At 34.0% G+C, this 22,396-nt stretch overlaps 6 protein-coding genes and 1 pseudogene across 8 annotated transcripts in view; all 7 read right to left on the bottom strand.

The window, feature by feature from the left end:
• Nucleotides 1-765: 765 nt before the first annotated feature.
• LOC110415462 (small ribosomal subunit protein eS27y-like) lies at nt 766-1,671 on the bottom strand. Its single transcript, XM_021427127.2, has 4 exons — nt 1,521-1,671; nt 1,316-1,417; nt 1,200-1,228; nt 766-1,083 (listed from the first exon to the last, which is right to left on the bottom strand). The coding sequence occupies exons 1-4, from the start codon at nt 1,521-1,523 to the stop codon at nt 957-959; spliced, it is 261 nt and encodes an 86-aa protein (XP_021282802.1). The 5' UTR covers nt 1,524-1,671; the 3' UTR covers nt 766-956.
• A 911-nt stretch (nt 1,672-2,582) lies between these two features.
• On the bottom strand, nt 2,583-9,077 carry SNF4 (sucrose nonfermenting-like protein). 2 transcript variants are annotated; one of them, XM_021425929.2, is made up of 13 exons: nt 8,147-9,076; nt 7,929-8,016; nt 6,923-7,102; nt 6,645-6,752; nt 6,491-6,550; nt 6,035-6,124; nt 5,221-5,355; nt 4,430-4,574; nt 4,164-4,337; nt 3,610-3,673; nt 3,421-3,490; nt 3,195-3,300; nt 2,583-3,098 (listed from the first exon to the last, which is right to left on the bottom strand). In XM_021425929.2, exons 1-13 carry the CDS (start codon nt 8,269-8,271, stop codon nt 3,004-3,006), a joined length of 1,440 nt encoding a protein of 479 aa, XP_021281604.1. In that variant the 5' UTR covers nt 8,272-9,076; the 3' UTR covers nt 2,583-3,003. The 2 variants fall into 2 exon arrangements, with proteins under 2 accessions (XP_021281604.1, XP_089639507.1); XM_089783381.1 differs by having other exon boundaries at nt 2,583-3,300; nt 8,147-9,077.
• Nucleotides 9,078-12,138: 3,061 nt separating this feature from the next.
• On the bottom strand, nt 12,139-12,690 carry LOC149527315 (putative invertase inhibitor). The gene has a single exon (XM_089783441.1). It carries the CDS (start codon nt 12,688-12,690, stop codon nt 12,139-12,141), a length of 552 nt encoding a protein of 183 aa, XP_089639567.1.
• A 405-nt stretch (nt 12,691-13,095) lies between these two features.
• Nucleotides 13,096-14,068, bottom strand: LOC110415658 (non-functional pseudokinase ZED1-like). The gene is given in 2 exon segments (XM_021427354.2): nt 13,096-13,878; nt 13,880-14,068. Coding segments are annotated over 2 exon segments (972 nt in total).
• An 847-nt stretch (nt 14,069-14,915) lies between these two features.
• On the bottom strand, nt 14,916-16,802 carry LOC110414636 (non-functional pseudokinase ZED1-like; annotated as a pseudogene). Its single transcript, XR_016351160.1, has 2 exons — nt 16,626-16,802; nt 14,916-16,100 (listed from the first exon to the last, which is right to left on the bottom strand). The product of XR_016351160.1 is annotated as a non-functional pseudokinase ZED1-like (transcript).
• A 1,267-nt stretch (nt 16,803-18,069) lies between these two features.
• Nucleotides 18,070-20,348, bottom strand: LOC110414635 (non-functional pseudokinase ZED1-like). The gene is made up of 2 exons (XM_021425930.1): nt 20,094-20,348; nt 18,070-19,657 (listed from the first exon to the last, which is right to left on the bottom strand). Exon 2 carries the CDS (start codon nt 19,650-19,652, stop codon nt 18,669-18,671), a length of 984 nt encoding a protein of 327 aa, XP_021281605.1. The 5' UTR covers nt 19,653-19,657; nt 20,094-20,348; the 3' UTR covers nt 18,070-18,668.
• A 567-nt stretch (nt 20,349-20,915) lies between these two features.
• The window catches only part of LOC110415489 (tagatose-6-phosphate ketose/aldose isomerase, putative (Mog1/PsbP/DUF1795-like photosystem II reaction center PsbP family protein)), a 3,179-nt gene continuing 1,698 nt past the window's right edge, over nt 20,916-22,396 (bottom strand). The window contains exons 5-8 of the mRNA XM_021427160.2: nt 22,285-22,342; nt 21,805-21,877; nt 21,377-21,497; nt 20,916-21,257 (exon numbers count right to left, since the gene is read on the bottom strand). Of these exons, the coding sequence (XP_021282835.1) occupies nt 21,405-21,497; nt 21,805-21,877; nt 22,285-22,342 (224 nt within the window). The 3' untranslated portion in view covers nt 20,916-21,257; nt 21,377-21,404. The remainder of the gene's footprint in view (nt 21,258-21,376; nt 21,498-21,804; nt 21,878-22,284; nt 22,343-22,396) is intronic.

Below are 22,396 nucleotides of genomic sequence, written 5' to 3'. Positions count from 1 at the left end.
AAAATATTGAATGAGGCTAACCAGTTCACATGTTATGCAACATACAAGCCTCTGGTATTTATTTTCCATTAAATCCTATAGGTGTTTCACATATAGAGAGTATCAAGTTAAAGAATACCTTTCGAAAAAATGTACTATGAATTAGATTTTAAAATTTTAAATATTTAATTAATTGAATTTTCAAAGATATAATTAAATCGGTCAAATAATATCTTCAAATTAAAATAATTAAAACTCACCAATTTTATCATTTTGTTAATAAGATTAATATTTATATATTAATAAATAAATTATTAATATTAAATCCTTTGATAGAAAAAACCTGATTAAAATAACTGAATTAAAACGAGCTATTAACTAATTAAAACTAAACCAAACAAACAAAACCGAATTGCTCAAATTCAATCTTCAATTAAAAGGAAACTAAATTAACCAAATTCAATTGATTTTAAGAAACCAAATTAACCCAACTCAACCAATTTTAGGCGAAATTAACCGAGTTCAATCGATTTCGATTAATTATTAGGTTAAAACCTATTAATGGACCGTCCTATATCAAATTATTCCCAAAAGGAAACTTGTAGGACATGTTATGGCATAAAACATGCCTTGATAACATGAATTGCCCTTACAAGACATGTGAAAATTACCAGCAACTCAAGGAAAAAGGCCAAATGCTCCAGCATCAAACCATATGGAAGGATCATAATGGTTACACCAAGAACAGAGATATCTCTACTAATATGTATTCGAAAACCAATCAAATGCAACTCAAAAATCCATTCATTGAAGCAAGAAACCATCCACTACATGGAAAAACTCATACTTGATCAACATCATAAAGAGGAACAAGCTTGTAATCAAACCCTTGAGCGTACTACAAAAATTTTAACTTATAAAGATGAACATTTTGAAACATATAGGGGTCAAACTCTTGTCAAATCATGTAGAACAGATTAGTCACCCTTTTTCCTGAAAGAGCATCCCTCGGTGAGTCTGGCTCTACCTCCTGTCGGCTGGCAAAGAACAGTCTGGCAGTTACCACACACCACCACGGTTTGAGAGTGGCTAAACACAGTTGTTCTGCGAAAAAGAACAACAAAAGACAAGATTTAAGAATGAGATGAATGCCGAATATGCTTCAAAACACATAAATTTAAAGACCCAAAGACGATTTTCCGGACAATTGAAGGACTTACATGTTGAAGCAGCCTTGACATTTCACATCCTTTGCAAAGGGTAAAAAGAACAAGGTTAACATATGGATCAAAGGGAGAAAAGATAAGGAAACAAAGAAGTCGCAAAAACAAATTACCATGAAGAAAGAATTGGGAGACTGAACCAGACGCTTGAGTTTGTGCTTCTTCTTCTCAAGCTCTACTGGAGGATTCAGCAAATCGATATCGTTTTGAAGAACCTGATAATTCCATAATTTAAACAACCTCAAACCAGGTTCAATTATACAAAAAAAAAAACATAAAAAAAAACAAGCAGAAACCAAAGGGGAGATTGAAACATACCATTTTCGGTTGGCTGCTAGATGTCCGAGGAGCAACCTGGGGACCCTCGAAGCTTGGCAGGCGGCAGAGATGAAGAAGGAAGAAGATACTGCCAATGCGGTCCTTTTATATATGGCGAAGAAGACTGGTTGCCCTAGGTCGGTTTGAGACACAAAACCCCAACGGGGCCCAAGCTTGCAACTTGAATTCGGATTTCGTCTCCAGGCCTATGCCTGCAATCTGGGTTTGGGTAAGTCTGTGAGATAGATTGGATTTTAGCCCAAGCTAAAAGCCTTTAAATTATGATATTTTTTAAATTAAATTCTTAATTTTTTATGTATCAAAATAAGTCATTAATTTTCAATTTGTACAAAAAATAAATGCTTTAACTTTTAACAAAAAATTAATCACCATCAAATCTAAAATCAACTAATATTTTCTATTCATGTAACATATGATGTGAACAACTGACATAATAGTGATTGTAACCAATATATTTGACAATATTAATTATCATATAATAATGTCAACTATCACATGATCATGTCAATTTAACTACTAAAATTTAAACTTAAATAATAAAAAAACTTTTAGATTATAATATTTTTTAATTAAATTCTTAATTTTTTATCATGCCAAATCTAGTCATTAATATTCAATTTGCACAAAAATAAACCTTAAAATCTAACAAAAAATTTAAAATTTAAAATTTATTTTAAAATTTTTATAATACAAGAACCCTTTTTGACTATTTACGCAAAATATTTATAATAATTGGATAAAGGGCAGGAGTTCCAACAAAGAGCTGAGAGACCACAGCAAATAGAGAAACATAAATTTACTTGTTGTGACATTACAATAAGGAACAGAGCTATTCAGAAATGGCAGAGACAGACTAAGTATATTATATGGTAATGACAAATTGTTATTCACATAATTTGTACTTTTGTAGCACATAATTATACTGAAAAGGGAATTACTGCTTTGGCCTTAAAACAAACATTATCAAACATAAACAAGCAAGTACATGCACCACCATCAACTTTTTTCCAGGGAAAAAACTGTATATATGAACCAAAATCAGATAAGAAGCTGCTCCAGCATCACCTAAATCTTTACTTCTTTTTTTTTTTTTTGTTCTTTTTTCTGCCTCATTTTTCTGTTAGCATAGACACAGACATTGGGAGCTGCTGCAGCAGCATGGTTGAGTTGACAATAATTAGGTTATTGAAATGAAGGGGAAAAATTGAATTCTCACAATTTACAAATTCATTTTCTTGCTCTTTGAAATTTCTATCCTAAAAAAGGGGTGGGGGGGCTCAGAGTGATGAAGCCCTTCCAAATCAAAAGACTGAGAGAGTAACAAATAAAGACCATTCACCAGGTGAGGGGCAGATAAGAGCAGCAGAGAAAAACAGAACTCAAATGAAATTTAATGGATCTCTTCCTGAACGCCACCCACAGTAAAGCCCTCGTTTTGAAACGCGACTAGACCTTTTCTGAGCTAAACACCAAGCAAGAACTTAAACACATCACTCAGCGAAATAATTCCTTCTACTCGCTTGCTGCCAGCCTCCACAATCACAAGTCTCCTAGCCCCTGTGAGAATACAAGCAACAAAACAGTAGTGTGAATCACATAAGAGAACTAGCTGCATTATATGAAAAAATAAATGAGGATGGATGAAAAGGATACCAGGATTTGTCAACCGCTCCATCACTTTGTGCAAGGTATCTGATCGTAGACACATCTGACATCTTTGACCATTGAAAGAGTTTGCATCTTGACCCAGTTGCAAGGCCTACAAGAGGTGGGTATCACAAAGTTTCTTCAAGGACATCATGGCTAATAAGAAAAGCTCTTTCTCTACTTGCATTTAAACTATCAAGTGCTGCACAGCTTAATGACATTTCACAATTACCTGATGTATACTCATTTCATCAAGATGAATTTGTGCATAAGCTTTATTATTTGCCAAAGCGGTTATATCACTGTCAAGCAAACAAGCAGATGACAAATTTTGTTAAGGAACTAAATAACATTTGGTTCGGCATCCAACAGTCTCTTCTTTTTCAATTTTCCTTTCCCACTAGAAAGAGAAAGGCTTTACCTTCGCGAATATATATCAAGCAATGAGTCATTCTCATCCACTATTGGTATCGAACTAACCTCGGCTGCAAAACAAGGTGTCATATTGTAAGATGATTAACAACAAAAGTGGAAAAGACAGAGAGAAGGGAGAAAGACTGGAACAGAAGACACAAAGACCAAGAAGTACCAACGATAACTAACAACCCTAAAGGCATTAAAACATTCCCTCTCAAAAAGCTTAGAGGAAGGAAGAAAGGAATGCCTCTAAAAAAATAAATAGTAGCAAAGTGATAACTACACGATGATGTCCATCCGAAATATCTACAATCAACTTGCTTACATAGGTTGTCCAGTTAAACATTTGAACTTTCACCAAGAAGGTAAGGTAAAACATGCTCAAGATGAAATGAAAAGGCATAAATGCAAAATTAACATTCGTAATTCAACATTACAAGATAGCATGCTTAAAACAGTCTATTCTTTTCCATTCTGCTTGCTAAGTGATAATATGTATCTTATGGTAAAAACAGCAACAGCAGCAAAAAACCTTAAGCACAAAGGGCCACAGGTTACCTTGAACTAACAACGACAAGGCAGCACCAAGAGAGGCGTTTGGCCGCAGCATTGCCAATGGCCGACCATTTGATTCCCCAATTTTTGGTACCCAAGTACCCAAGGGGATTGAACAAATTGGTTGGTGAAGAATGGGCAAGGAGCTAGAAGAATGTTTAAAATGTCTGCATATACCTGAAAATTAGGTTGTGGCTAGTAAGAACTCATGCTCCCTCAAACGAGTAGGAAATCACGTACCCTCAGCCATAAACAAAAGAAAATCTTACATTTTAGTATTTCAGACAATGTGGCAAGATGTAGCAGCTGTGGAAATGAACCATCTTGTGCCGAAGAATGAGTGATGGGAACCGTAGCCACCTTACTCTTCAAAATCTTCAGAGCAACGTCCTTCAAAGAATCATAAGGCCCAGCCTGCATACAATGGTCATAAATGTTATGGTACTAATAAAACAGTAGCCAAACCTTATAGAAGGTAGCTCCAACTTCAGTTAAAACCAAGCCCCATCAAATATTAGCAATAGAAACATTCTACCCATAACAAAAATTGCATCAAACAAACAAGTTGGAGTCATAACATGATAAATAAAAGTACAATGCAGATTCTTTAGAAGTATGGGCTATGAAAGAAAGACTCCTAGAGCTTAAAAATAGGTTATATATTCCATTCTAAATTTTGGGAGAAACGTCCAGATTGCATAGAGTCCAATTAATCATCCTTCCAAAATCTGGAGTAGCCGTATTCCTAAGAAATCAGTATCTCTTTTTCATGAATAGATTCCAGAAGACTCTACTATCCAAAAGCAACAGTTCAAGATCACATGGTCCAAAACAGCTAATCCTAATAATTTCAACAGTTAACAACTCTTCTTCCTAGCCACAAGCAATAATTGAACTTAAAAGTTTCATTTAACATACCATCAGAGAATTAAGTCAATAATGAAGTAATTCACCACGTTCATAAATCATCCAAAAAAATGAAGCATGTACAAATAAATCAGAGGCAGACATGAATAATGGTTTAGAAATGCTAGAGAATCCTGGAAATGGAAGCATTTACATGAACAAGACATCTAGGATATGATCTTGCGTTGCCGTCAATCTGTCTGCTAAGCTGCACCTTTCCCTCTTTCCAAGCTGATATTGTGTGTGTCTCTAATTCTTCCTCTGTCAAATTTGAACCATGATTCCCCAGCTGTCCTTCAAAGGGTTTGAAATGTTAAACTTACTCAAGGAATATTGCCGCAAATAAGGGGAAAAAAAAAACACGCATTGCCACATTTCTACTTGTAGTATGTGTGAGAAAGATTAAAGAACGGCTCAAAAATACTCCAATAAAAATATGCTGCCTTGACAATTGCTTTACAGTGATTTAAACAAACAGTTAACGATGGTAAACAAAAATAAATCTTTACTCATAGAAATTTGTAATCAGGTTAAATATCTCTCAACATTGAAAATTTCATCAATATTTTTATAATGAAGAACAACATAAATTGTTTCTCAAACCCTTATCTCTCTACCAAATAGAGGTTTGTCAGAGGGCATACTAAGTTACAAGGGTCATATGGTGAGTCGTATGTTCAACCACTTCCTATTTCTCTCTCTTCACAATCATGGACACCCTCAAAGTTCAGCATAACAAGAGAGAAGCATGGTTAATTTCATGCCAGAAATCCATTGAAAGAAAAAGCCACCAGTCTATTTCATGAAAATTCATTTCCCTAATTCATAAATCTCTGGGTCTCTAAAAGGACATTGGCGTTAACAAAGTAGCTAAATTTATTCCAGTTACAAATAAAAAATTTTTTAAACTAATCACAGGTTAGATTAAAACTGAAGGGAAAACTGAAAAAATTTTGTTCCCAACTCACCTCTCTTAGGATAAGAATAAAGTCTAATGCACTAAGAACTCCAACAAACTGACCCTTGCAAGAATCCCAGAGAGGAGCCACTGGAATTCCCTGAAAGTAGCATAAATCAACAACAGTGAAATCTCAGCTAATAATCAGCGGGGTGAAGGGTAAAGCCTGGACAAATTGCACACACTTGTAACGTGTTAAAGATCTAAAAAAAAGTAAGTGATATATAACAAAGAAACTACGGAAGGAAGAATTATGTCAAATAAGATGCATAAAGCTAAAATGTAAAGGGGAGAGAGAAACCAGAGGAAGTAAGAGAAATAAAAAAGCACATGCAGTACAAGGTTATCTCCTTTCTGGGTGACAGACATATGTAAAACAGGGAACACTTGAAATGGGACCTTTATGTGGAGTGACTGTGCATATTTTTTCCTTTCTGCATGTTTTGAGTTTGTGAATGAGATTCACCTGTTCATGCAGAATATGGAATGCTTGCTTCACAGCTATATTAACATCCAAGGCTATAACCTGCAGCAATGGACACATTCAGATAGAACCAGCCTTAAGCTACCCCAAAGGTTACCTCATAAACAGCTTGGATAGAAAGGTGATGCATTCAAACCTTGCCTGACTCTGGAAGCAACTCATATGCAGTGTGTCTTGACAAGAAAGCAGATATACGATGACGAGAGACCTCTAAATCAGCATCTGATATTGTTGGAACTGGTTCCTACAAGTTACCCCCATAAATGAACATAAGTGCTTATCCATCTAAAACTCTCACAATAATTTTAGGTCTGATTCCTTCGTAAAAAGCAGGCACCTCAAGACTTGAAAAAGGTCTGCTAAAACAACTCAATAAAGGACAGATGTAAACACCGAAAAAGGTAAGAAGCATACCGAACGAATAAAAACGTCATCAACGTCCATGTTGGATCTACCAGGAGTCTCAGGACTAGACGTTGGAGGAACCATATCTGGTTCCCTAGCTATAAAGACGGTGTTTACTACACCATAATTACCATTTACAAAGGGCTGGTGCTCATCATGCCGCCATTCTCCATCAACATAAAACTTAAACTGCCATTATAAAGAAATCAAACCTAAAGATCAGTGTTAGAGTTACAAAAAAACGTGCATGCCAGAGTTAGGAATACAATGCATCCACATGATACCACATATGGATGAGCAATGATATGAGCAGCTTTCCTTCATGTATTCTCTACTCTTGGGTTTATAACACAACATGCTTCAAAAGAGAAAAACAATTACAAAAGGGTTATATTTGTATGATAACAACATTTCAACAGACATTATAAAGCAGCACATGAGCTATTGAAGCTACAACTTAATGAGCTTACTTTACCGTTACCAGCATAATCTCTAGGATGTAGGATTTATTAACTCAAGTAGGATCTTATCAACAGAACATAAAGGTACTTAGCATTTACCTCCAATGGATTATCAGTGCCATTTCCACAATTACTCAATTGGAAAGGAAAATTAAAAATTTAGTCCCATGTGCTCTTTAGAGGATACAGTTAAATATGTTCCTTAAACAGGTCCAATTCTTCTATACACAAAAGGCTGGACCTATACCTTCCATATTTCTTGCACTTCGGTTATTACTTATTAGCTAGTTGGCATGCAAATAAAATAATAACCTATTTGTTCACTATCCCTTCCCCTCCTTCAAAGATATATGTCCTTTCAAGTATTCATTCTTAACAGATTGTAAGGCATCAGATATAACAGTATCAGAATTGATCATGAATTTTACCTGCAAATCTACACAACTATTTAGCAAAACAAAGAGCACTATCACATTCTCAATAAGAATTCAGTTCCAAATATGGCTTTTTCAATCTGAACTACAGATAATGATCATAAAAAAAAACTGATTAACCTGATGATATCCAGGGCTCAAGCTACAAATAACTTGAAATACAGTGGGGCAACCCTCCATTGGAGACATAGGTATATGTTCTGACCATCTGTGTACAAAATGACACAATCAATTGCCGTGTCCAACCTAAATTAGTGAAACCCTTAAAATATAAATCTAACAAATAAGAATAGGAAGTGATAGAAAAACCGAAATTTTGATCTTTTCCAGTCTCTCACCTAGTAAAGGAGCCACTGAGAAACACTCTCCTTCCCCCATAAGGCCATACAAAGCGCATTGGAATCAAAAGTGGCCCTGAAACTCCACTATTTTCTTGGCCAGTTTCTGGACCAGAAGCAAACATCTCCTCCACAATTTAAACAAACACCAAATTATCAATCCACCAAAACTCAAAGTCAACAAATTTCCCACTTGATTTTTTCTCTTTTCTTCACCAAGAAAGCACTAAAATTTAAGCAAAGTACTTGTTAAAGTTCACCCAAACTGATCAAGATTGATAACTTAATGTCACAAAAATTTGGATTTTCTTCAATAGGGATCCTCTACAGCAAAGAGCAGAGGACCCCTTAATGGTTATACATTAAAGCCACCAAATCAAAATCATATCCACAAAAGATCACTTTTTCTAATTATTACATAAAAAACCCAAACCCTAAAATCTCCAAATGAGAAACCCTCTAAAATCCAACACAAGCTTCAATAATCCTCTACATGCGGCACCCACAAAACCCAATCAAAACCTCCAGAAATGAACAAATTCAACCCCAAAAGTCAACAAATCAAATGGCTACCAACAAACCCCCAAAATCCCACCAACAAAATAAACCAACCAACCACAAAAAACCCAGAATTCGAGCTCTGATCTGAGCTTCAAAGCAAGAATTTTAACACTGAATCGAAACCAAAACCCTGAAAATGAAACTTTGAGGAAGGTAAAAAAGAGTGGGTTTTTGGGTTGGGTAATTTTGGAAAGAGGAAAATTTGAAGAGTTTCAAAAGGATGAGCTTGAAAGAGGGGAAAAAAAACCCTAACGTTGATAGAGAAAGATTAGAGAGAAGTTGGCATTGGGTTGGATCTTCAAGAGATTTTGTGGCCTCTCAGTGAAGAATCTGACGATGAATAAAGCAAAAGAAGGAAGAAAAAAAATAAAGGAACAATTTAAAAATATATTTACATTTATATTTATATATAAATAAATAAGTTAAGAAGAAGGAGAAGAAAATGAGAACAATAATAGTAATTACAATTATTTTTATAATTGCAGTGAAAAAAAAAACTTTATGATGGTGAAATTTTTAGACTTATGGGAAGCTTTAGGCATAGAAACCTCTATTACTATTTATTTATTTTATTTCATTATTAATGTATTCAATTATGTAAACTTTTATTATTTAAATGATTAAAACTTTCTCTAACACTAGGTTCCATAGTATTACCTACTATTTAACATTATTTTATTCAATAAATAATAAAAACTATTTTAAGTTTTATGTTTCAAAAATTATTTTTATACCAAGAAAATATTAATATATTATTCATTAGAGTGTAAGGTAGAGAAAAGAAAATTACTTTTAATTTGTGTTCATTTTTATTAAATGTCAGTGGGTGATATTCGTCAATTTTGACGTATTTGAATCTGAACTTGAATTCGAATCCAAATTTAATTACTCATATTTTATCCAAATTCGATTAAAACCAAATCTCGTATCTGAACCGGATTACTAATACTTACAAAAAAATTAGAAATCACTTCAAATAAATAATAAACTTTAAATTATTTTTACATATTTATTAATAAAAATTAGATTAATAGGTAAATTAAAATTAATTCATTAAAAAATTAAAGTTTAAATCATGCTTTGAATAATTAATGAATTCCTGTAGGTATGACACAAATTATAACTAATTTATAAACAAAAGAATAGTATATAAAACTCAATTTTAATATTAAAATTATTATTTATAATAGTGTATAGATAGTAAGTAGTCTATAATTACCATCCACAATTGTAATGAGTAATAATTTTATTGTTCAAACCCTACTTGAATCTAATTATAAGATATTTTAATTTTACTTAATTGGAATGAGTAATGCAAGGTAATAGAAAGTATCCATTAAATTTCCTATTCATTAATAGGTAGAATGACATTATTAAAGATGTATTAAATGATAACAGATTAAATTTATTTGTATTTTAATTATTGACTTTAACATTTATTTTAAAACAAATTAATCACAATCAAGTTGAGTTTAATTAAGTTTTGAAGGAGTACCAAAAATTTGACCTAAGAAAAGTACCAAAAATAAAAATTATTTAGTTGTAGTTGATAAAAAATCATTTGTTGATTTAATGATCAGGTCATTTAAATTAATAATAAATTTAATGCATAAAATTCAATGTACAAAACAGGAAACATATATTTATTTAAAGAATTTTTATTTTAGGAAAAAATTAGTTAGTTACTTTAATAATTTGTTTAATGTGAATACATTTCATTATATAAATAACCAACAAAATTTTTATGTCTCTAATTTGCTAATTTTTAATTTGTTAAAACGAATAAATATTTAACTAGTTGGAAGTTTTCCATGTAAATAAATTTTTAAAATTAAGGTGGAAACGATTGGTGCTCCGAAGCGGTATGGTGAGGTATGTGCTTGTGATTGGATTGGACGGTGATGATGTGATTTTCAGGTGAGAAAAGTGGGTCCCATGAGATCAATGGGCAATGATAGGTGGGGCCATTGCTGACCGTGATTCCCGGGCAGCTCCTCCACCATGGGAAGAGAGAGAGAGACAAAGAGATGCTTTGGTTATTGGAGGCTAATTCATCATAAAATTCCGTACGCAAAAAAGCTTTTCTTTTCTTCTTTCTTAATCATAATTTTTTCCTTGTGGGTTTTTTTTTTATTAAAATGGATATATTTTTATTAATTTAATATTTTCCTTCATAAGGAAAAAAATGAAAGGAGGAAAGAACTAAAAAAAAATTAAACTAACAAAATCGATACTATTTTCATGTTAAATTAATCACACTAATGAAAATTGAGATAATTTTTACTTTCGACTATACATATTCTTAATTTTTTTTATCAAATGAATAAATATGTCAATATTTTTAATTTTTACTAATGATTAAACATAGTCCATGGATTTAGAGTTTAAATAAAATATTTATATTCGAAGTTCAACCGATCTTATGTAAAAAATAAATAAAATAAAAAAAGATTAATAAAATGTGTACTTGCAATTACTCACATTTTAAATGTCTTTGATGGTGTTTCGAGACGATTAAATTGAGTTATTTAAATATCTTAGGATAATATTCTCTCTTACTTATATTTTTAGATATTTTATTTTAAAATTTATAAAAATAAAAAACTATTTATGACTGAGTTGGCCTTCCTCCCTTTTCTTTTTCCATAGAGTGCTAAGCAATTTGGTCGGGTGGTTAGTGGGCAAAGAAGAAACTGAGATTATGATCTCAAATACTAAGATTCCTTTGTACCCATCAAACTCTGAGATGCTTTTTTTCCAACTTATGTCATTCCCATAATCATAAGTGAAACCAATTAAATCAAATTAAAATAATTTAATTTTTCACAATAATAAATTCAAGTTTTAATTTAACGTATATGTAACGAAACAATTAATGAAGTGTAATCATTGTTAGTATATAAAACCTCTATAATTACAATCAATTTATTGAAGTGCTGCTAAAAAGTAAAAAAGAGTTGACTAAAATGATTTATATTGAAAAAATTGTAATTAAAATTAGTCAAATTTGTTGTGAGAAGATGCAGCTTGCAAACTTTTTACAATTTGTAAAAAAGATCATGATGAAGCTAGCCAGTAAGATGGACTAAGAACACAAGTCAATGACATTCATCATTGAAGAAGGTGATCAGAGAATCATATAGCATTTTATACTTCAATAGGGGAAGAAGGGGGTGTAATTTTTCTTCTGATACTGCAATTTTCTAGTTGATCTAGAAATTAAACTCTTTTGTGTATATATCTAGATATATAATTGTATGTTTCTGTTTATGAATTTATTTATTTTTTGATACATTGAGAATTTAAGAGTGTTAGGGGGAGACTCTGAACTCTTTCAGGTTAACAACGGTTAAATTAAGTATGGGTTATTTCTATTGTCTTTATTGGATTAAGACATTTCTTCTTCCCTGTGGACTAAGGCTGAATTTAGATTATAAATCAAGAGGCCTGGTAAGATCAGTTCCAGCAGCAATGGCCATGGCAATTAAGATCCTCATTTGCCTATTTCTATCACCAACAGGGCTAGCAGGATTGGGTGGGGTGTTAAAGATAGCGGTGCAACCAGCTTGTGCTCTAGGTGCAGGCCTCATGGACAGTAACATGCTATCATAATCTTTCAGAAAGAAAACCGCTGCAGCTTCCTGGAAACCACCCATTACCAGGCGGTAAGCGTCTTCGCAGGTTGTGAGAGCCTCCTTCTCTGCTGGATCGGTCGCCTTCTTGAGGAGTAGAGCGATGAAACTGTGGGTGTCGGTCGCATGGCTGACGGCTTGCTCGATGGTTATTAGGGTCAGAGCTGCCATATCTGCACGACGACCTTTCAGGTTTTGGTTGAAAGTGTTGTCGCAGAATGCATATTCCTCCATTTGTCGACAGATATGGTCTATCAGGTTTTGAGTTGCTTCGTCAGTCCAGGCAGGGTTGATGAAGAGGGTGGTGGCTAGCAAAGCAAGAACCAAATGGTAGTATTGGGGAGAAGCCATGTTGGGGGCGGTGAAGCCTGCAAAGAAGGCTGCAAAGAGCCAAAGAGGATTTGTACATAGCTAGTTCACTTGGAGAAGAGACAAGGAAATCAAAAATATATATGGAAAGTTATAAATTTATAATACAAGGTGGATACTTCTTTCTATAAAATGCATGTATATTTGGTCTAAATATTAACGTAGAATTTTAAGAAAAAAATACAACTTGGTATGAAATGTAATGGAGAATCTGTAAAAAATCGAACATATATCACTACAATCTTACATAGAATTCTCGAAAAATAATTTTTGATAAAAAAAATTGTTTAGGGCATTTACATTCCCCATGGGAGCAACCTACTCACTTTCTTAGAGCAATTAGACCTTACAAGGTGATATATATATATATAGTCAAATGAGGCTAGGCTAATAAGGTGATGGGAAAGACTGATCAATTCGTGTGAGTTCTTTGCCAACTTCGATCATTGTTGGCCTCCTTTCTTCATCCAAAGAGATGCATCTAAGGAGAAGTTCTGGGAAATCCTGCAGCTGCTCCTGATCAATTACTTCATTTCTTATTCTACCATTTTCGACACAATGGCATTGATCAGCATCCGATTTATTATGCACCAATAGATAGCAAGCTGCGTCCCATCCACTTAAAAGCTCAATTAGAAGCATTCCAAACTGATGCACATCTGCCTTCTCTGTTAAAAAACTTGTAGCCCAATTTTCAGGTGGAGTCAACCACTCTGTTCTCCTTATAACATCCCCTTCTAGGTGTGATCGCCCTTCAGGAATAGATATACACAGTCGAAAGTCAATGAGTTTGGGAACATTGTTCTGATCCAGTATGATGTTTGAGGACTTAATATCTCGATGGATAACTGGTCTAGAAAATGCAGTGTGAAGATATGCAATTACATTCACTAAACCTATTGCAGTTTTCAACCTGGATTTCCACTGCAGTAGTTGTATATCAGTAACAGAGATACATGTGGAGAGCATATTAGTGTCAGCAAATTCATACACTATAGTTGGCACTTCAGTCTCCAAGCAGCATCCTATAACCTTTAAAACATTCTTGTGAACACTCATCTGTGATCCAATGGCAATATCTTTGATTGCAAAATCAACCCATGGCTCGTAATACTTCTTAACAAAAATTGAACGGTCCTTTAGAGAGCCTTTGTACAATTGATAACCACCAACCTTCCACAAAAATCTGGCTTGTATCATAGTTGTTAGTTGCTCTCAGAAGCTCTTTTGCTGAAAAATGACGGATGGGATTGGACCTGCCATTAGAGAAGGCAATAAGCTTCTCCAATAAAGCCCCTCCATTTTTTGTGAAAAAGGTCTGTTTATCTTCATGTCTCTTCACTTTGAGACATGCAAACATCTTGCCTAAGAGTGGAACTTTATATTAATTATAAAAATAAGATAGTAAAGAAGCATGGACAATATCATGTAAAGGTAAAAGAAATTAAAATAAAAATGATGAAATCAACAGATTACAGTGGAAATAAATATTTTCTTTCAATCTGTAGTATTCTATACAAGACTTGTCCAAGCCAACACTAGAATTAGATCAACTTAAATATAGAAACAGAGGACTTCTCCTTTGGGGGGGAAAAACCAGTCTTAAATTGGATTGAGTTAATCTGCAGAAATACTAAAAATGACTATGGGGCCTGAAAGGGTACCTGTAAATGTTCAACTCAAGTGAAAATACAGCTGTTGGAACCAAGGATGCAGAAAGGGAGTCTAGTGATAGCAGAAGAAATTGGAGAAAGGAAAGTTGCAGGCTGCAGCAGATATAGATACAAGTCATACCAGGCATCAATAAGGTTCCTCCATATATGAGAAGAAGTGCAAAGCTTTTGATTGAAATGGTCAAAGTCATACATGAAAAGCTTCCATGAAGAGGCAGCTTTGTTCTGACTTCTCTCTTCAGTCCTTACTTAACTCTTCTATTCTAGATTTAACAATTGAATGACGCTAATTGATTTGGAGCTTTGATTTTAAATTTAATTTATTATAGTAAGCAATCAGAGTTTATTATGTCTATGCCTTCAACTCCAACAGGCTAAACAATTATAATAAGTCTTCTAGAAAATTCTACAACAATGAAAGAAAATTAAAATATATATAATACGATATTGATATAGAATTTTAAGAAAATACAATTCGTCCCAACATTATGTTTTTTTCAACTATTTATCTTACTTGTTGCAATAATAATTTATTAAGCATATTTGATACAAATTCCTCTCAGAAGCAAATTTGATAACAATAAATTGTTTAGGACATTCATTACTGGCCAATCAAATAAATACAAAGAGTAAAATACATTTGAAGTCCTTAGAGTCTAGGAAGCCATGCACACAATTACAACTACAGCTTACAAGATTTTCTCAGCCACTGAGAAATAGTATAGACAAATGGGGCTAGGCTAACAAGGTGATGGAAACGACTGATATATTCGCCTGAGTTGTTTGCCAACCTGGATCATTGTTGGCCTCTTTTCTTCATCATAAGAGACACATCTATGGATAAGTGTTGTTAAATCTAGCAACTGCTCCTGATCAATTCCTTCATTTTTTATTCTACTATCGACACTATTGCACAGAGATCCCTTGTATTGCTGGTTTTATATGCCTGATATACGAAAGCTAGCTTCTGTTCAATTAAAAGCTCAATTAGAAGCGTACAGAACTGATAAACATCAGTTTTCTGTGTTAAATAAGTTGGAAACACATATTCAGGTGCATTATACCATATTGTCCCCTTAGAATCATCCCCTACATGTGACTGCCCTTCAGGGATAGATAGACATATTCCAAAGTCATAGAGCTTGGGAACATTGTTCTGATCCAATATGATATTTGAGCAATCAATTTCTCGATGGATAACTGGTCTAGAAAATGCATTGTGGAGATACGCAACTGCATTTGCTATACCTATTGCAATTTTCAACCTGCATTTCCAGGATAGTGGCTGAACATCAGTAGCAGAGATACATGGGGAGAGGATTTCTGTGCCAGCAAATTCATATACTATAGATGGTATTTTGGTCTCCAGGCCTAAAACCTTTAAAACATTCTTGTGAACACTCATTTGTGATCCAATGGCAATATCTTTGAATTCCAAATCAAACCGTGGATCGTCGCCATAGCATTACATCTTCACAAAAATTGGACAGTCCTTTAGAGAACCTTTGTACAATGTATAACGACTTTTACGCACAAAACTCTGTTGTGCTTCACAGTTGTTTGTTGCTATCGGAAGCTCTTTTGCAGAGAAATGACAGATAGGATTGGATCTACCATTACAGAAGGCAATAATCTCCTCTAATAAAGCCCCTCCGTTTTTTGTGAAAAGTGTCTGATTATGTTCATGTCTCTTCTCTTTCAAACATGCTAACATTTTGCCTAAGAGTGAAACTATATATTACTTATACAAACAGGATAATAAAGAAGCATGACAATACTATATGAAGGTAGAAGAAATTGAAAGAAAAATGATGAAATCAATAGGAATCAAGCTCATAATCAAAAGGTAATAGAGCAGTGATGAGGTAGTAGTAAGGACCCTGAATATGTAGTTGGAAGCAAGGGAGTTTGAAACATTTACCCATAAAAATAAAAACAAAAATAAGAAAGCTAACCTGGATTTGCTTGAGTTGGTTTTTATTTTTATAATTATTATGTTTGTTGGATATAATTTGTTTGAGTAAAAATTTGCTTATAATTCATTATTCCTTGCAAGATTGTCAAAGCTTCAAGTAAGGTTCTTGATAAGGAAAAAGCCCTATTTATATTTTTGACCCTTTTTTAATAATCTAAAGTTAGAGTCATATATACAGAATAACATAAAAAGAAAAAGATTTATTGAACTGATAAAGGTGAAATAACGTGCTGAAATACTAAAAAAGACTATGGGGCATGAAAGGGTACCTGTAAATGTTCAACTTAAGTGAAAACACAGCTGTTGGAACCAAGGATGCAGAAAGAATTGGAGAAAGGAAAGTTGCAGGCTGCAACAGATGTAGATACAAGTCATACCAGGCATCAGTAAGATTCCTCCATGTATAAGAAGAAGTGCAAATCTGTGATTGAAATGGTCAAAGTCATGCTCGGAAAACTTCCATTGAAAAAATAAGAGGCACCTTCGTTCTGACTTCTGACTTGTCTCTTCAATCATTGCTTAATTCTTTGACTCAAGATTTAAAAATTGAATGACGCTGATCGATTTGGAGCTTTAATTTTAACTTTACTTTATGATAGGAAGCAATAAGATTTTATTATGTCTATATGCCTTCAACTCCTAACAAGCTAAACAACTAAACTAAGCCTTTGATAGAGCCTGGAAGATTTCCAATTAGTGCATAAACCAATCTCCAATTCAAGGCAAGTCTATAATCTTTTGTTGAGAACTTGAAAAACTCTGCATTTGCTTTAAATGAAGCCTGCTGCCTCAACATATGGGGAAGGGATATTCAAGTGTACAAGTTATCCTGCCATGAATAATAGGATAGCAGAAGTAATTGCCTAGGCATTGCAAGGAGTCGATATTCAGCAGAAGAACCAATCTAAAACGAATAGATTTATATATCTGCCTTAGTTGGTCTATCCTCTTCTAGTTTTGAGGTGCATTAAGGCAACAGTTGTAAAAAACAGAATTTGCTGCTCTTTTCCATGCCATAATCCCTGTTCCAAAAGTATGGGATCTACAATGTGATTTAAAATACCCTTTTTCAGCATATTTTTTTCCACATAAACTACTAAATGCTCTTCATCTCCTACATATCTGGCCCTTTTGTTTGCCATTTGGAACAAGATCCAAGAGCTCAGAGAAATAATCTTGCAAATTTGGAGCAATGAAAACCTGCAGCTGTTTTTGTTGCTTGCGCATTGGAAGTCTCACAGGTCAACAGGCAAATATCCAAGAAATGCAGAGTCATGACAGAAAGTTGGGACACAGGAAATTTCCTTCAACAAAGGCAAGGCAGCTTCCTTGAACTTGTCTTCGGCAATTGCATGAGTTTTAGTCTTACAACAGATTGAAAACAAGGAAATGAAAACTGGATTAATTCTGTTTGAATGTAAGGTCTTCTTGGCTGTAGTAGATGAAGCAAATTGATTCAATGGAAATTCCACTTTTCTCTTTTACTCCAATTATAGATTCAATAACTGATGCAGTATCATCTCTTTCCCAAAGTTGCCTCGTTCATCCAGAGTTAATTTTCATTCTTGAGTTTCCTTGTCCCAAAGAAATAAGGAGCTGCTTGCTGCAAGCTTAAAGCAAATGTGCAATAACAAAATGTTCAGTTTTATTCTTCTTTAATATTGGATTAAAAACTGTTTAATACTTCTTGAAAAACTTCATTTTTCAACGAACAAATGCAGAAAACTCTAACAATTAATCAAATCAACAGAAGAATACACATTTGCAGGGGACAACTTCTGCTAAATTGTGTTCACAGTGCAGCTATTATTAGTGGCCAATCAAATCAATATAAAGGTACTTAATTGTAGGGTGCAATATAAATGGTCTTATGCTGTAATCTGAATTTTTTCTCATATGATTAGTAAGAATTGCACAAGGTGGGTTCCTTTTCATAAATGATAGCATATGGATGATTTTGTACAGGGTGGGAGGATACAGGACAAACTTTTGGGTACCTATGGAGAGTAATGAGCTTCAAGTAACCCTGTTTATCAATGAATTAATTCATGGCTTATCAGAAAAGCTAGTAAACTAATGAAATTTGATAATAAAATGCTAAAATCACAACCATACATACATTTGTTGGACTTAATTTACATTTTCCCAGAAGAGAAACCCCCTGACTTTCTTACAACAGCAGAATCTTACTGTCAAGCCAATTTTCATATATGGATGAGCTTAGAGTTTAGAGAGCCATGCATACAAATACAACTACAGCTTACAAGATTTTTTGCAGCTGTTGAGAAATGAAATAGCCAACTGGGGCTAGGCTATGAAGGTGACGTAAAAGACTGATCAATTAGCCTGAGTTCTTTGACAACCTCAATCATTGTTGGCCTCTCTTCTTCTTCAAAAGAGGTGCATTTAAGGATAAGTGTTTTGAAATCCTGGAACTGATCAATTCCTTCATTTCTTATTCTATCACGGACAGCATTAATGTACATTTCAATACGTAGACGTATATTATGTTCCCTCCAAAAGGGCACAAAATCCTGTCCCCTTGAAAGCTCAATAAGAAGCAATCCAAACTGATAAACATCAACCTTCTCTGTTAAATAACCTCTATTCCTATATTCAGGTGTGAGATTGACTGTTCTCCATGCTGCGAGATCAGCAATTACATGACTTTCTCCTTCAGGAATAGATATACATAGCCAAAAGTCAATAAGTTTGGGAACATTGTTTTGATCCAATAGGATATTTGAGCATTTAATATCTCGATGGATAACTGGTCTAGAAAATGCAGTGTGGAGATATGCAACTGCACTTGCTATACCTATTGCTATTTTCAACCTGCATTTCCATGGTAATGGCTCATCATTAGTAGCAGAGATACATGCGGAGAGGATTTTTGTGCCAGCAAATTCATATACTGTAATTGGTAATTCAGTCTCCAAGCAGCATCCTATAACCTTTAAAACATTCTTGTGAACACTCATTTGTGATCCGAAGGCAATATCTTTGTAAGGGGCTGTCTCAAGAAATCTCCATCTAGAGTCATACTTCTTCACTAAAATTGGACGATCCCTTAGAGAGCCTTTGTACAATGTATAACCAAGATCTTGCACAAAAATCTGGCGTGCATCATAGTTGTTTGTTGCTCTCATAAGCTCTTTTGCAGAGAAATGACAGATAGGATTAGATCTGCCATTACGTAAGGCAATGACCTCCTCTAATAGAACCCCTCCATTTTTTATAAAACATTTCTGATCTCCTTCATCTTCATGTCTCTTCACTTTCAAACATGTAAACATCTTGCCTAAGAGTGGAACTTTACATTAATTATACAAACATGATAGTAAATAAGTATGTGCAATATCATGTAAAGATAAAATAAAATTAATTGAAAAAAATAAAATCAACTGATTGCAATGTAAATAAATATTTCTTTTCCAACTGAGAGAGCCTATTATTTCAATTTTATTTCTTTAACTGCTTTCTAAGGAAAAAAAACTATGTTTCAATCTGCTGCATAGCAGTTAAACTAATCATAAGCTAACAGATAGTTGATACTGTAACAGTAAGGATTCTGGATCCAGAATATCTAGTTGGAAGCCAGAGAGTTTGAAACATACATCCATATAAAAAAAGAAACAAAAATGACATATGAACATGAGTGTTAAATTGGATTGAGTATATCAAGGTTATTAGTTAATACTAAGAATGAAAACAGGACGGGAAGAAGAGAAATGCACCTGGGAAGTTTGAATAATAAATCAAGATAAAAGGAAGCACAAGATCCAATAACTCAGAGAAATAATCTTTCAAATTGAACCAAATTTGATGCCATAAAAACCTGTAGCAGTTTTCTTTGCCTGCACAGATACAAGTCTTCCAGGTCAACAGACAAATATCCCACTAGTAATTTTATAGTTGAGATAAAATGCAAAGTCACAGGAAGTTTCCATCACAAAGGCTTGGCACCTTCCTCGAGCTTTCTAATTGCATGATTTTTTAGTCTTTCAACATATTGGAAAACAATAAAAGAATATAAACTTTTTTTAAAAAAAAATCAAAGAATAAATTTAGTAGCATAAATTGATATATTTCAAGATTTTTTTAAAATTTTTTTTGAACCTATAATAAATCATGTACCATTGTTTTGAACCATCCATGAAAGCTAGCTAGAGTGGGCTTGGCCTCTCATGCTTTCTGTTTTCGTTTTATATAAGCCATAGAGGCTTTGGGCTTTCAGCCAATCTGAAGAAAGCTCATGGACCTCCCATGTTCTAGTTAAGCAACCTCCCAAGGGTCAATGATGGACAAGCTCACATATTAACAGGGTTGCCACTTGGAAACAAGAAATAGAAAACAAAATCCATAATTCTTATAAACTAAAAGAAACTTGAATTTATAGAGATTGAATGCCGATGACTTCTTGAAAATTCTTATCAGTGCTTTGATATTCCAATAGCAGAAAATAGAAACAGGGTTAATGTTACTTTTTGAGTCATCATGAATGCCGGTGAGAAATGAAATGGAAAGGTCTGGTCTTGTAGAACAATTTTAAGCGAAGAGAATCAGCAAACTGTGCTTAAATTGATCAAATGTAGAGCAATCTGAATGATTTATGTTTAACTCAAAATTTCACAATCAGTCAATTACACAGCAAATTATAAAAAAAGGGTCCTCAAAGACTTGAATTCAACTCTGAGCTTTCTGCTGTTTCCAAGCTGGTGCAAGAAGGTAAGCTGCTAGTGATTAGCCGTTGGAATTTTCCATTTTGAATCTCTTCAGTAGATGTTTCCGAAATGTCTCATCAACCCAATGTGCAATTTGTGCCACAATCAGTCGAGAGCCATGTCGAATGAAAGTTTTTTGAAGGGCAGTGAAAAGAAAGTAAGTGGCGTATCAAAGGCCTGTTTGCATGAAGACAAGTCAAGAATAGTCAATTGAAAAGAAAAGGCCCAAAAAAAGTCTGATGAACAAGATAATGACTAGAGAGTAATGTATAAACTGAAAATTTAACTCATCAAACCTGCCAAAATAATTTGTTGTGCAAAGAACTACAGAACTGTCAATGAGACTGCAGCAGAGCGCAGCTTCACTCCATCGTCATCCCACTTGGACTGTGGCGCAGTTGCTCCAGCAATAATAGCCTGCATCCAAAGCTAGTTGATTAGATATACATCATGAGAATTATAAATATATAAGATTTGGTGCATTAAAATCTCTAGTAAAGATTGTGATCCTGAAAATTAAGTTGACAGGTCTGATGTCCTTAGGAGACATCCTGATGCTAGGCCAAAAGCATTCAGCCTTAAGCTTTACCCTTCATGCATCATCTGGAGGCAAAAGTACCATGCTATATTTTGGCTTATCTCTTGACAAGAAAAGAAGAATTTTAGCTTAATTATGGAAATATATAACACTCATATTAACAATCAACAGTATTCATTAACAAACCTTTCCAACGTTGACAGTGGCCACCAGTGCAATGTGCAGCTCATCTCTTCCAAATTCATAGAAATAGTAAGTCCTGTGATCAATTGAGCATTTTGAGAGCATACATCAGAAGCAGAGACAAAGATAGTACATTTGACACTAAATAAACATGCTTTCAGTAACTTTTCTTCCCCATTATATTCATTATCCTTTGAAACTTTTTAGTGCAATATGCAGAATCTCATCTGTCATGTAAGGTGCATACTTCCAAACGGCAGATCTGCATTCCTTTCCATTTCCATTAGTTTAAATTCTGAGAAACACTACCTTATAACAGTAGTGGGGACTTGGTTGTGTTTATGCATAATCTACAGTCTGTTATTCCCTTTGATTGCTTTTACTTACTGAAAAGCGTAACTGTTTAAGTAGTATCCTTTTAACAAATTGAATTAGTCATTAATAGTTTATGGTAGTACTGGGATGCTTAAAACTATAACTTACTTGAAACCTTCATCTTCCTTTATCTTTATGGTTCGGGCATTATAAAGAGTTGCGCCACCTGCCATTGCACCATTGCTCGAATTGAAGACCAATAGTAAAGATGACAGAAGTC

Source organism: Theobroma umbraticum, unplaced genomic scaffold (assembly GCF_002168275.2).
Source record: "Theobroma umbraticum cultivar Fairchild unplaced genomic scaffold, ASM216827v3 scaffold_147.0, whole genome shotgun sequence".
NCBI classification, from domain to species: Eukaryota; Viridiplantae; Streptophyta; class Magnoliopsida; order Malvales; family Malvaceae; genus Theobroma; species Theobroma umbraticum.
This window is presented reverse-complemented; position numbering and strand designations above follow the sequence as displayed.

Excerpts from the sequence above, each read along its gene's own strand:
- LOC110415462 (XM_021427127.2), bottom strand. Across the intron at positions 1,229-1,315 it reads CTCCCAATTCTTTCTTCATG|GATGTGAAATGTCAAGGCTG; the intron begins GTAATTTGTTTT and ends CCCTTTGCAAAG. Across the intron at positions 1,084-1,199 it reads TGTCAAGGCTGCTTCAACAT|AACAACTGTGTTTAGCCACT; the intron begins GTAAGTCCTTCA and ends TCTTTTTCGCAG.
- SNF4 (XM_089783381.1), bottom strand. The coding sequence starts at position 8,271 with ATGTTTGCTTCTGGTCCAGAAACTGGCCAAGAAAATAGTGGAGTTTCA. Across the intron at positions 7,103-7,928 it reads TGAGCCCTGGATATCATCAG|TTTAAGTTTTATGTTGATGG; the intron begins GTTAATCAGTTT and ends TTATAATGGCAG. Across the intron at positions 3,301-3,420 it reads ATGAAATGAGTATACATCAG|GCCTTGCAACTGGGTCAAGA; the intron begins GTAATTGTGAAA and ends CACCTCTTGTAG.
- LOC149527315 (XM_089783441.1), bottom strand. The coding sequence starts at position 12,690 with ATGGCTTCTCCCCAATACTACCATTTGGTTCTTGCTTTGCTAGCCACC.
- LOC110414635 (XM_021425930.1), bottom strand. The coding sequence starts at position 19,652 with ATGTTTACATGTTTGAAAGTGAAGAGACATGAAGATGAAGGAGATCAG.